The sequence below is a fragment of the Symphalangus syndactylus genome, chromosome 10 (assembly GCF_028878055.3).
Source record: "Symphalangus syndactylus isolate Jambi chromosome 10, NHGRI_mSymSyn1-v2.1_pri, whole genome shotgun sequence".
Taxonomy (NCBI): domain Eukaryota; kingdom Metazoa; phylum Chordata; class Mammalia; order Primates; family Hylobatidae; genus Symphalangus; species Symphalangus syndactylus.
In genome coordinates, this window is record NC_072432.2 from 108334101 (window position 1) to 108347451 (window position 13351).

The 13351-nt window shown below is 38.7% G+C and overlaps 1 protein-coding gene across 1 annotated transcript in view; it reads right to left on the minus strand.

The window, feature by feature from the left end:
- LOC129491657 (collagen alpha-4(VI) chain-like) overlaps positions 1-13351 on the minus strand; it is a 91168-nt gene that overhangs the window by 38043 nt on the left and 39774 nt on the right. The window contains exons 17-21 of the mRNA XM_063610758.1: positions 10268-10330; positions 9848-9913; positions 3589-3642; positions 3436-3471; positions 153-215 (exon numbers count right to left, since the gene is read on the minus strand). Of these exons, the coding sequence (XP_063466828.1) occupies positions 153-215; positions 3436-3471; positions 3589-3642; positions 9848-9913; positions 10268-10330 (282 nt within the window). The remainder of the gene's footprint in view (positions 1-152; positions 216-3435; positions 3472-3588; positions 3643-9847; positions 9914-10267; positions 10331-13351) is intronic.

Here is a 13351-nt window from a genome sequence, read left to right on the forward strand (position 1 = left end):
TTTCAGAAAAGGGGTTATACAATTTTCTTTGGGAGGCCCTGGAAAGGAGGCATCCAAAGCCATTCTGATTTATGTTAAATTATTATCAAACAATGAAGTTAAAATTTCAAACAAACACCCTTCAGCACTAAAACCAAGCTCCCAGATACAACCTGTGAGCCTGGATACCCAAGCTCTCCTTGGTAACCCTGTTCACCGGATTCTCCAGGCACACCCTGTCAAAATGAATAAAATTTATAGTGAGTTCACCAGCCATCTTTAGTGTTCTTATTGAAAGCAACTTTTCCTGCAATATATCACTTGAAACCACAAGAGAAAGACTCAAACAAGATTTGACTGGTTGTGATCAAGCCTCTTAGGAGATGAAGTTGAAGAGGAAACACGGGTATTTACACTTATCTTGGGAAAAGGCAAGACCAGATTCTTAGGGCCTTTCCCAGTCTTTGCACATCTCCTTTCAATGTCTCAGCTAGTGATGGGAGCAAAAATACTTTGTTTAAATAACCCAAACTCTTATTTTGTGTAATAACTGGTTCCTAAACAGTCCTTCCTTTTAAGGCACACAGACTCAATGTTCAAGGGCATTAAGGTTTTTTATTTCATGCAAAGAAACTCAGAATGTTGATCACAGCAATAAACATGACACTCTGAGACAAAGGCACAAAAAGTGCTTGGGAAAATAACAGGAAAGTGGCTTTAAAACCCTACAGACCTTTATGGCAAGAAGCTAGCTCTCTAGGTGAAGGATGAGTTGTTAAAATGATTCATTCTATAACTGATTTAATTTATCCCACAAATTAATATTTTCATTTCGCAGAAAAGATATGTTTTCCAAGATTGAGGATAACATCCATTTTGTGAATTGTTCTGCCTTCTTTTTCATGTTGCTCACATGTTGACTAGATTACTAATTATTCATAGATATGCAAAGAGCAAAAACTTCGAAGTCAGAATTTAATCAATATGTGGATCAATTACCTGTGCTTCATCAGTTTTTGAAACTATTCAGTAGTTCTATTAATCATTCCTGTTATGTTATTCTGCTGTTTAAGAGTTGATTTCTAGATTTATAAATATGAACCAAATTTTAAAAGGAATACAGCTAGAAATTTTGAACCAGGTTATGAAATGTGGTCTAATTTGCATATCACATTAGTGATATTCATAGTGCAACATTTATAAAAACAATGTGGCTATATATAGCAATGTTCAGACTCTATGATAACTCTATGCTTATACATTTATATTAAGAAAATAATATGAGTGGAGCAAAAGTGAAAAGAAAACAAAAAACCTATAATACACATCACTGACGTTCTTCACATCAATTACCACGATACCCAACGAAACAGAAATTACCTAAATGCTCAACATAAGAAAGATTAGTAAATCATGGTACTCAATAGAGTAAAATATAATGTTCTAAAATGATAATAGGGAGATTTGGAAACAGGAAAAAGCAGAATATAAAATGTTATGTACATTATAATAATCCTTTATTTTTTATACAAGAGAACAGAAAAACATGAAAATACTTGCAGAGGGGTGGTGGGTTTACGTACCTTTAAAAAATTTAATAATATTCTCAATTTTATCATAAACAGCAAATTTAAAATCTTGCCTTATTGCCAAAAAAGGTATGCATCAATTTGTTTGGCATAAATATAACCTTTTCCATAAATAAAATTATACTTAGAATTCCACTTTATTATACATCTTGCAAAGGCCAGCAGATCTAATTTTGTAGATAATACTGAGCCAGATTTTCCCAAAGTCCAAGGAATGCTGTAATTTGGAGTTATGGGCCTATATGACCAGTGCTCCAATGTTGAGTCAACTAGCAAACCACTGACATGGTGGATAAACCCAGTTCATCCTGAAGCCTGCAAATATTTGTAATTATATCTCTTATTTTAAAAATCAACTACACTATAAGGCCATAGTCAGCAAAACAGCATGGTACTGGTATAAAAATAGGCATATAGAGCAATGAAACAGAAATAAATGAAATAAATAATAGAAATGAAAGCCCTACTCTAAAATATTAGGATATTAGCTTCTTTTCAATCTAAATGAAACGTTATAGCAGGGTGGGGAGGAGGCAGAGAACCATATAAACTTTCCCTTTTTCATGAAAAAAATTGCCATGGAAACTTTCAGTGAATCTCATGCAACCTCAGACAGCCCAGCCAGCACTCTCCTTGACCTCACAGAGAACAATTTAAAGAAGCCATAAAAGATAGACAAATGGGACTATATTAAACAAAAAGCTTCTGAACTGAAAAAAAAAAAAACCAATGAGCAGAGTGAAGAGACAACCTGTTGAATAGGAGGAAATACATGCAAACTATTCACCTGACAAAGGACTAATATCTAGCATATACAAGGAACAAACAACTCAATTGCAAAAAAAAAAAGCAATCCCATTAAAAAATGGGCAAAATATCTGAACTGACATTTCTCAAAAGATATACAAATGGCCAATAGGTATATGAAAAAATGTTTAACATCACTGATGATGGAAACCACAATGAGATATTATCTTATCCCAATTAGAATAGTTTTTATCAAAAACGCAAAAAACAACAAATGCTAGCAAAGATGCAGAGAAAAGGAATACATATTTTTGGTAAGAATATAAGTTCGTACAGTCATTACGGAAAACAATACAGAGATTTCCCAAAAAGTTAAAAATAGAACTACCATATGATACACAAATCCCACTAATGGGCATTTACCCAAAGAAAAGAAAGTCAGTATATGAAAGGGTTACCTGCACCCCGTGCTTATTGCAGCACTGTTCACAATAGCAAACATGTGGAATCAACCTAAGTTTCCACCAACAGATGAGCAGATAAAGAAAATGTGATACATACACACAGTGAAATAAAAGTCAGCCATAAAGGAGAATGAAATCCTGTTATTGGCAGCAACATGGATGGAACTAAAGGTCATTATGTTGAATGGAATAAGTGAGGCACAGAAAGACAAATATCACAAGTTCTGTCTCACACGTGGGAGCTAAAAAAGTTAATCTCATGAGGTAGAGAGTAGAATGATAGTTACCAGAGGCTGAGAAGGGGGGTTGAGGGTAGGGAGAATGAAAAGAGGTTGATTAATGCGTAAAACATACAGTCACATAGAAGGAATAAGTTCTAGTGTTTGATAGTACAGTAGGGTGACTATAGTTAATAACAATATATTGTACACTTCAAAATAGCTAGAATAGAATATTTGAAATGTTCCTAATATAAAGAAATAATAAATGTTTGAGGTGATAGATATCCTAAATACCCTGGTGTGATCATTATATGTTCTATGTATGTATCAAAAATCACATGTACCCCATTAATATGTGCAGATATTATGTATCAATAATAAATACAGTAGTCATATGTGTGGAACAAAGAGCAACTCTTTCCATGAAGCACTGACCTTTAATCCTGGCAGACCTCGCCTTCCTATTGTCCCCTAAGAAAAATGGAAAGCAGAGACCTTAGAGAAGGATATAAACCAATTTTCACCCCAGCCTACCATCCTCTTCCACAAACTCAAGGGAAATACATCCCTCCAGCTGTTAACACCTACCCAACGGCCGACATTTCCAGTTTCTCCCTGAGGTCCATCAAAATTAGAACTTCCCTGAAAAGTAAGAAATAAAGGGAAGATCAGCAACAAACAACAACAAATGCTAGCAAAACTTTTTGTCCAATACAGAAGCCACTAGGTAGATGTAGCACTTAAATTTGCACCAAATTAAATTAAAGATGTAGTTTCTTTGTTATGCTGACCACATTCCAAGTGTTCCATAATTCCATATGGCTAGTGGCTACCACATTGGACGGCACAGACACAAGATATTTCCATGATCTCAGAATGTTCTGTTGGTCAGTGCTCCTCAAGAAGCAAATGGCATTAAATGCTGATGTTTCAAAATATCAATGTTGTAGACATCTTTCCCCAGAGATTGTTCCTTTGATGACTCCTTACAGTTCACCACGCTGGGAACACAGTCACACATAGTCTCCAACAAGCCACGCTTAACATTTGAAAATATTGGCACTTCTCTTTCTACCTGTATCATTTAGGGTCCTGAGTGGCAGATAGAAACAGAAGGTAGAAAAGTGTCTCTCTGAAGACATGGGTGATCAATATATACAGATGCTGACAGAGAGAGAAAGAGGTTATATAGTCACAGTGAGGAAATATTCTAGTGTTCTCACTTCTTTGGGGTCAGAAGTGGAAAAATGTGTACTGTCCAGAGAAAAAAAAGAGTTTATCTTTTGAGAAAAATGGAAACCATGTGGGATCTCAAGTAGGAGTACTTCAGATAATTATTTCATAAAGTTACATGCTAACTCAATAGGAATACATAAATAGGGAAAGAATGTGAAATAACAGAAACAAAAACACAGTTTTGTGCAAAGCTGTTCACCCAACTGTTATTCATAATAGATTAAATTCTGAAACAATTTAAACATCCCACAATATGAGGGAAGTGTTGATCAAATTATGGTAGAAACACTTATTGAAATGGAATGCAACAATTAAAAACTATGTTTTTCAAAAGTTTTTAAAGTACACAAAAGTTTGTGCTATCATACCAAAAGTATTTAGCCTGAATCTAGTTATGGGAAAACAATCATACAAATCCTAATTGAGGGGTGTTTAGCAAAATAACTGGTGTACAGTGTCAGTGTCATGTAAACAAATAACTCAGCAAATGTGATGAAAGGGCACTGACGACACAGGACAACTAAAAGCGCCGCATAGTCCTCGGCTGGATCCTGAAACAACAGCAGCAGCCACAGAGGACATTATTGGGGTGTTACGGACTCAAGGTTTGTGTTCCCCCCAAAATTCATATTTTGAAATCCTAACCCCCAATGTGATGGTATGAGGACATGGGGCCTTTGGAAGGTTATTAGGCCATGAGGGGGGAACCCTCATGGTGGGATTAGTGCCCTTATAAAAGAGGCTTGAAGGAACACTATAGCTCTCCTTCTGCCATGTGAGGTTGCAGCCAAGAAGATGGCTATGAACCAGGAAGCAGTCCCTCAGCAAACACTGAATCTTCCAGGACCTTGATTTCGGACTTCCCAGCTTCCAGGACTATGAGAAATAAATATTTGTTATTTAAGCCACCCACTCTATTAATTCTGTTACAGTAACCCAAACTGCCTAAGACATGGGGCAAGTGGGAAAATTTGAATATGGACTGTGTATTAGAAAATAATATTGGCCGGGCATGGTGGCTCACGCCTGTAATCCCAGCACTTTGGGAGGCTGAGGCGGGTGGATCACTTGAGGTCAGGAGTTCGAGACCAGCCTGGCTAATATGGTGTACTAAAAATACAAAATCTGTACTAAAAATACAAAAATTAGCCAGTGTGGTGGTGGGTGCCTGTAATCCCAGCTGCTCTCAGCAGGAAAATCGTTGAACCCAGGAGGCAGAAGTTACAGTGAGCCATTGCACTCCAGCCTGGGCGTCATGGTGAGACTCCATTTCAAAAAAAAAAAAAAAAGAAGAAAGAAAGAAAAGAATATTATATAAATATTGAATTTCATGAGGGTGATGATTATATTATGTTTATATAGAAGAATATCCTTTTTCTTAACATATACTTGTTGAATATTTAGAGGCAAAGTGTTATGAAGCCTTTAATTAATCCTCAATTAGCTCAGCTACACACACACAGACCCCTAAGTATTTGTATAAAGAGATATAAAGCAAATATAGCTAAAGGATAAAAATTGGTGTTTAGACTTAAAACTATATTTTTCTGTAGATTTGAAATTTTTCAGAATGAAGAGGATAAAAAGTAATAGGTTCATCATGGACTATTTCAACAACACAGAGAATAAAATTAAGGTAAAGAAACACTAGGGGCTGGCATGTTGCTGCTACAGACAAGTTGGTTTTTCTCTCTCCTTTCACTTCCTTTCTTTCTTCCCTCCCTCCCTCCTCGTCCTTCCTTTCTTCCTTTCTACATTCCTTCTTTCTTACTTCTATTCCTTCCTTCTTATCTCTCTTTCTTTATTCCATACAAAGGAATAGCTACAGGCTGGCAACTCCACAGCCTCCACCATAAGTGAGCTGAAGGCCAAACCCAGTTCTACTAAATACTGAAAAAAAATGTAACCCAATCCTTCTGAAGGAACTGAGGGTGCTGACAATGGACACTGTGTCCCATGTAAAGTGCACGCACTCTCAGCCATAAAAGAGAACTAAATTATGTCCTTTGCAGCAACATGGATGCAGCTGGAGGCCATTATCCTAAATGAACTAATGCAAAAATAGAAAACCAAATACCACATGTTCTCACTTATAAGTGGGAGTTAAATCTTGGGTTCACACAGACATAAAGTTGGGAACAACAGACACAGGGGACTCTGAAAGGGGAGGGAGGAATGGGCAAGGAGTGAAAAACTTCCTATTGGGTACTATGTTTACTACTTGGGTGACAGAAGCCGAAACCTCAGTACCATGCAATATACCCTTGTAACAAACCTGTACATTATCCCCTGAATCTAAAATAAAAATCGAAATTAATAAAAAAGAAATACATAATTTTGGCAATATAGAAATATTCTACAAATTTGGACTCACGTTAAATACAGGGTTGTAACCTGCTTTTTTCACTTGATATTACATCACGGATGTTTTCCATATCATGAAATCATCTTCTACATTATGTTTCATGGCCTAATACTATTCCACTGTGTGGAAGAGCATTGTTTACATGAACAATCCTTTATTATTAGATATTTAAATATTTTCAATGTTTTACTATCTTAAAAATCACTGCAATGACCATCTTTGGAGCTAAATCTTTGTGTTGCACCATGATTAGCTTCCAGATAAATTTCTAGGACTAGAAAGTGTAGATCAAATGAAATACACATCCTTTTATTTTTATTATTTTTTTTTATTTTTTATTTTTTTTTTTTGAGACAGAGTCTTGCTCTGTCGCCCAAGCTGGAGTGCAGTGGCGTGATCTCTGCTCACTGCAAGCTCTGCCTCCCGGGTTCACGCCATTCTCCTGCCTCAGCCTCCCGAGTAGCTGGGACTATGGGTGCCCGCCACCACCCCCGGCTAATTTTTTTGTGTTTTTAGTAGAGATAGGGTTTCACCGTGTTAGCCAGGATGGTCTCGATCTCCTGACCTCGTGATCTGCCTGCCTCGGCCTCCCAAAGTGCTGGGATTACAGGTGTGAGCCACCACGCCCGGCCAACATACACATCTTAAAGCTGTGGCAGACTCAGTTGGTGGCCTATAAAACAGGTCCTCCCTTCCTCTGTGCTAAGAAAATCTGGTCTTTTTAGTTTTGTTTGGAGCAACGACATACCCGGCTCCAAGGGATGAATTACGACAGGCCTAAGCCAACTGTGATGATCCCATTTCCTTTTGTTAGAGACTTGCTTTCTCTGGATCTCTTGAAATGGGGCAAGGGCTGTTAGGGAGCACAGGGCCTATTTTAGCTAATGAGCTATAAAGAGAATATTGCCGGGAGTAATTTGATGAAAGGAAAGCCCCTTTTCTCCTGACATTTTATATAAAGGTGAAGACAAAAAAACACTTGGAGCTGCTAAACCTAGGGACTGAAAGCTGACACGTTGAGGACGGCAGTGTGGGAGGAAAGGCGCTGGGTCCCTGACGACATCACGGAGGCTCGATGGGACCATAAACTGATGTGCCAAAGTTGTCATCACCTATCCCTGGGTTATAAAACACATTTATTAGCTAAACACTGCTAGTCAGGCTTTCTGTCATTGGTATATTTAAAAACATTAAAAAAAAAAAAAAAACAGTAATCCTAACCGATGACTGATGTGCATTGCCTATTGCCTCCCAAAAAGGTTGTATCAACTTCCATTCTCCCCAGAAGCGTTACTTTCTCACTTCTGACTGGTATGATTGGTTCTCCATGCTTTCTCCAATATTAGGTATTTAATAAAATTATTCTGATTGGTCAGAAAGACTGCTTCATCAGGAAACCCTCTCCATCCAGATTGCAACATTTAATCCACTCTTTGGTTCATGTCAGAAAGGAGCCGTTGCCCCCGTAGAGAGCTGTCTCCCAACAGCACGTAACAGGCTAGAACAGGGGTGTCCAATCTTTTGGCTTCTCTGGGCCACATTGGAGGAAGAAGAATTGTCTTGGGCCACACATAAAATACACTAACACTAACAATAGCTGATGAGCTTAAAAAAAAAAAAGAAAGAAAGAAAGAAAAGAAAAAGAAGAGAAGAGAAAAAAATCTCATAATGTTTTAGGAAAGTTTACGAATTGTGTTGGGCTGCATTCAAAGCCATCCTGGGCCACATACTGCCCATGGGCAGTGAGTTGGACAAGCCCGGGCTAGAATGTCAGCATTTACCAGCTGCAGGCTAATATAGCTGGTGGGAGTGATTTCTGTTATCTAAGTCTATTCAAAGGATAGTTAGTTACCACCGTTTTTTGGTCCAGCATGGGAGCAGAAACCATGGGGAACACAAATGGAATATGTCACGGCACTGCCCCAGAGGGTTACAATTTTTGTTTGCATGTACAAGTTAGGGATCTGGTGCTCAAGGTTAAGCCTTGGCTAAACTCAGCGATGGAGACCTCAGAAAGCTGTGAACATGCGGCTCTTGCTGTGGCTGCGGTGCTGTGATGTACACAGCATTGGACAGTTTGTCTAGAGGCCTAGGTTCCCTCCCAGCAGTAAAACCTTGAGCAAATAAGAGAACCAGTCTGAATAGACAGATCATGATCTTTCTTCTCACAACAACCACAACTCATGGAAGCTTTGAAATGGTTTCTCTATCTTCCTTCCCTCCTTCCAGATGAGGAAACTGGGGCCCACATGAGTTAAGGGTTGCTGTCCTGCTGCTCCCTTAGCTCAATTCCATAGGCGACTGAGTGGCTATTCACAGGGCTCTCTGATGTCAACTCACCACAGGACACCCTCTCAATGGGGTTTGTCCAGAACAACTGCAATTAACAACAGGATGAGATTCTTGCAGCAAGTCATGCTGGTTTTCTCACACGGCAACATAGTAATTATCTTGTTACAAACTGTATTTAACTCAGGATCTAGACATATATAAAAGGAATGCAAACTAGCTAGAGAAGAGAGCCAATGTCCTATAGTTTTGTCAAAGGATGAAAAACTGGAGTTCAAAGTAATAGAGGTTCCTCTCCAGCTGCAAACATTTCTTTATGCAGACCTCATGCCTGGAAATTAGGAAAGATATGAGGACTGAAGCACTTGGGTTATTTTAGTCATTTTTCAGAATCATACATTTTAATGTCTGGGACATGAAAATCTAAAAATGGCTACCAAGAAGTTAACATCGATCAAAGTTAAATCTTTTTGCTTCTGTGATGCCTTCTATCACAATGCTTCTAGTTTTCAGAACTAGGCAAGGATTTCACCTTAAAAAATGGCTAATACCCAGTTCACATCGATCAGCACTGGCTGTGACAGAAAGCAAGCCAGCACTGTAATGACCCTGAGTACCTTTTAAATCAATACATCATTATAAAGATAGAGAATTTAGAAACTAGAAATATCTTAGGCATTATTGAGTCTGGTGCTTTCATTTTGGAGATGAGGAAACCAAGGACAGATGTAATGTTGTAGGAGTTAGGATTCGTATAGAAAAATCAACCTTGAATTAAGTATGCAAGGACAAGGATGTCAGTGGAGATTGGCATTCAGAGCTTCTATCTCCATAGACAGTGGATTCCCACAGGCTTGCTCTCTGGTTTTTTATGCTGATCTTACCAGAATGCCCAAGTCTTCTGCCCCAGCTAGCATCTGTTCCCATGTAGCCCCCCAAGGAAACAGAACATCTTACCTGACGCCCACGCCTTCCTTTTTCTCCCTTAGGGCCTTGGATATAGCTATTAGTTCCAGGATCCCCCTGAGAAAATAAAGAGTTCATTACCTCAAATGGACAGAAAGGAAAAGAAATTATAGGAAGAATTATTTAAAACAAAACAAAACAAAATAATAAGGTAGAACTAAAGTGGACCCTTTTTATTGTCTGGGCCTGCTCAAAAATGTTAGACATTTAATCCAATTAAAATTCCAACCTTTTTAAGAACTCAAATTTTCTATAAGTTTTCCCTCAAATCTCTTATTTGTTGCAATACTAAGATAGGGTGAGCAGATGCTTTATTAATGAATAATTAATTGCTCATTGCCTTTGTGTCATGAGCAAACAGTTCTCCAGTCCCTGGAATTAAAGCAGCAGAAATCCCCCAACATCACTCACAGGATCTCCCCTTAACCCAGGCTCTCCACGCTCTCCAGGTTGTCCTGGTGGTCCTGTCAAGCCCTTAAATCACAAAGAAAAAATGTGTCACTTTTAAAAATCACATATTGCCTAGAGAGAAGAGAACATTAAGAGGGAAAATAAGAATCAAATGAAAAGAGCAACTTAGTACTTGAATTTTAAAGCATTCACTGCCAAGGAGGTGAGATTGAAAGGTAAAGAAGGACATACTTTTATTGGTTATCTGCCATATGCTTGGACCTAGATGTATATTACCTCATTTAGCCCTCACAACTCAGGAATTCACCAATTTGCATTATGCAGGACCTGAGATTCTAGAAAGTTGGGCCCAGGTCTCCCTACCATCAAATTCCTTGATCTTTCCACCCCTTGGTGGTGCTCCACACAGAAACACATGTTGTTGTTGTTGTTGCTTAAAAAGGGGGTGGTGGTGAGGAGGGCTTTCTCCCTCATGAGCATGGGCAGCAGCAGTAGAGCAAGATCTCATGAAAAAGAGAAAGGAGAGAACAATGTTTCCAGAGCTCTTGACTACTGCAGATAGGAAACCAGAGCGGTGAAGAAACTTGCCATAGGACTATGACATGATAAGTAAATGATGCTTCTCTTAAACCCTGCCATGATCTGTGCCATTCCTGTGTAGTAGCGCCCACAGAGCCATGAACTGGGGAGAGGCTCCACCACAGGTGCCTTCCTCAGATGACATCACATGCCTGGAGCCGGAGGGTGTGCATGATTGACAGATGGGATCACTGTTCTAGCTTTCAGACACAAAGGAAATAAAATGTTCTCTAGACTCCAAAAGAAGCCACCTCATAATCTTACTTGAGATGCCTCCTTATCTCTTTCCTGGCCTAATATAATGGTAAAAGGGAGCTAGATAACTCTAGGTTCCAATCCTGCTATTTAATTTCCTACATTGGTAAATTTCTTTGACTTTTCTAAGACTCCATTTTCTCGCTTGTGAAACAGATGTGCCTAACTTATGGAAACATTGTAGGGATTAAATAGACAAATAAATTCAAGTGTTTAGGCATATGGTTCCTATTATGATTCACCCTACTTGTAGACCCTCCTTTATCTGACCCAGTCACTGGACTTTCAGAGTAATCTTCCAAACCTACAGCTTCCAACATGTGTCTTCCTTGCCTATAAACCTGCAGTAGCCCTTGATTACTCAGTAGAAACAAAACTCCCAAATGTAGCATTAAATTGACTACAAATTGCCCTTTCAGGCTTTCTCCCCACTCTTTATACTTTTTATTTTATCCTCCACTCCTATGAAATTAGGATCCTTATTTTTCCAGACCTATCCTGATTTCTTCTAACTCTAACCCTTTCCTTGAGCCTTTTTCTTAAGCTAGAATACCCTGTGTCTCTCTCCCAGTCCCTCTCACAGAGGTCTGAGTGAAAAATGTCTTGATTTCCTGCATTTTCTGGAAAGCTGGAGTCCTCTCCACCCTTCGGCACCTGCTCATATAGAAGCTGTTCTCTTGCCCCCCTCTCTCTTCCTTAATTGTTACCTGTCTTTTAAATTTCATCCCATCTCCTCCTCAATGAAGCCTTTCTGACTACACAGGCTGGGTCAAATCCCCTGTCATATTCCTCTCCATACACTTATCTCTGCAGTAATATTATATCTATTTCCATGATTATTTCATTCATGTCTATCTTTTCCCATAGAGACCAATCCTAAGGTATAGAGCCCATGTCTGTTTTGTTCCCCATTCTAGAATCATGCCTTGATTACAATAGATGCTCAACAAATTTTGATGATTGATCAAATGAAGAAAAGGGAATGTATTTTCGTTTCCTCTCCAAGTCACTGTGCTCCCATTGATTCTTTATTTGCACCATTGTTACATCCTGTAGCTTATCCTATCTCATATTATAGCTTTTCCTGTACCAGTTGTATCTCCTGCACACTCAATAAGCTCTTTGTTGGTCAGAGCCATGGCTTACGTATCTTGGAACCCTTTTTTGTATCTAGCAAATGTCCCACATGTAGGGACAATAAACACTTGACAGGTGTTTATTGAATTTAACTAAATTTAGCTGAAACTGAAGTCTCTCCGGTGTTAAGAAAGTATGGTATCTCCCACCTTCTCCAAAGTCTGATCCATAAATTTCAAGTTAGAAATTAAACCTCAGTAAAGAGCCATGTCTTCTGACTCTCCCTGTTTCACCTATCAGGAATTCAATCTACATCACTAATTGTGCACCTTTGGAGTAAAAGCATTACTCTAATTTCATGAGAAGTACAAAGAGGCATAAGCAAATAAATTACACCCTTTATGTCTAATCCTATCAATCAATAGAAGCTGATTATAGTACTGTGTTAAGATGGATCCTTCAGCCATGTTGGATCCCATAAATGGTTAGTATGTCTGCCATGGGCATAGGAAGGGAGGGTTGTGGGACATATGCTAGGTATCTGCCATCCCTTAAATGGAAACAGAATTACCATCAGCAGGAAGTGTGTAATCACTGTCAAACAGATAGTACAAATAATTGCAAGGATGTAGAGAAGGCAAAGATCACTACAAACTGACATGCCAAGGAAGCTGTTGTGAGGAAGAAAGAGAGGAACTGGGCATTGAGGAAAAGGTGATATTCAGATTAAGCACTGAATACAGAACCAAGAAAAAGGCATTCCAGGAGAGGCAGCTGGCATGAGCAAAGACACAGAGGTGGGCATGCATAAGCAACATTTCAGAGACAGTGAGCCTGGGAAGACATTTCTTGACAGAGATTTGTAAAGAATGTGGTTGAAAGGCCTTGGATGTAACACTAAATCATCAGCGGCAGGGAGCCATGAGAAGCTTGTGAGATGGGAAGTAACATGATCACTGTTCTCAAGCATAAAATGTTAAATCACAGGACTTACTTTACCCATTCTACCATCAGCAGAGTCAAACCTTAGGTGAAGCTTCCAAACAGCTATCTCATATTAATTGCCCTTTAACTCTCCATTTAACTCCATAGGGTTTAAGAAACTAGATGATTTTTTTCCCACAGTTTCCCACAGCTTAAAAATAAACTATCCATATCAGGTTACTCAATAGG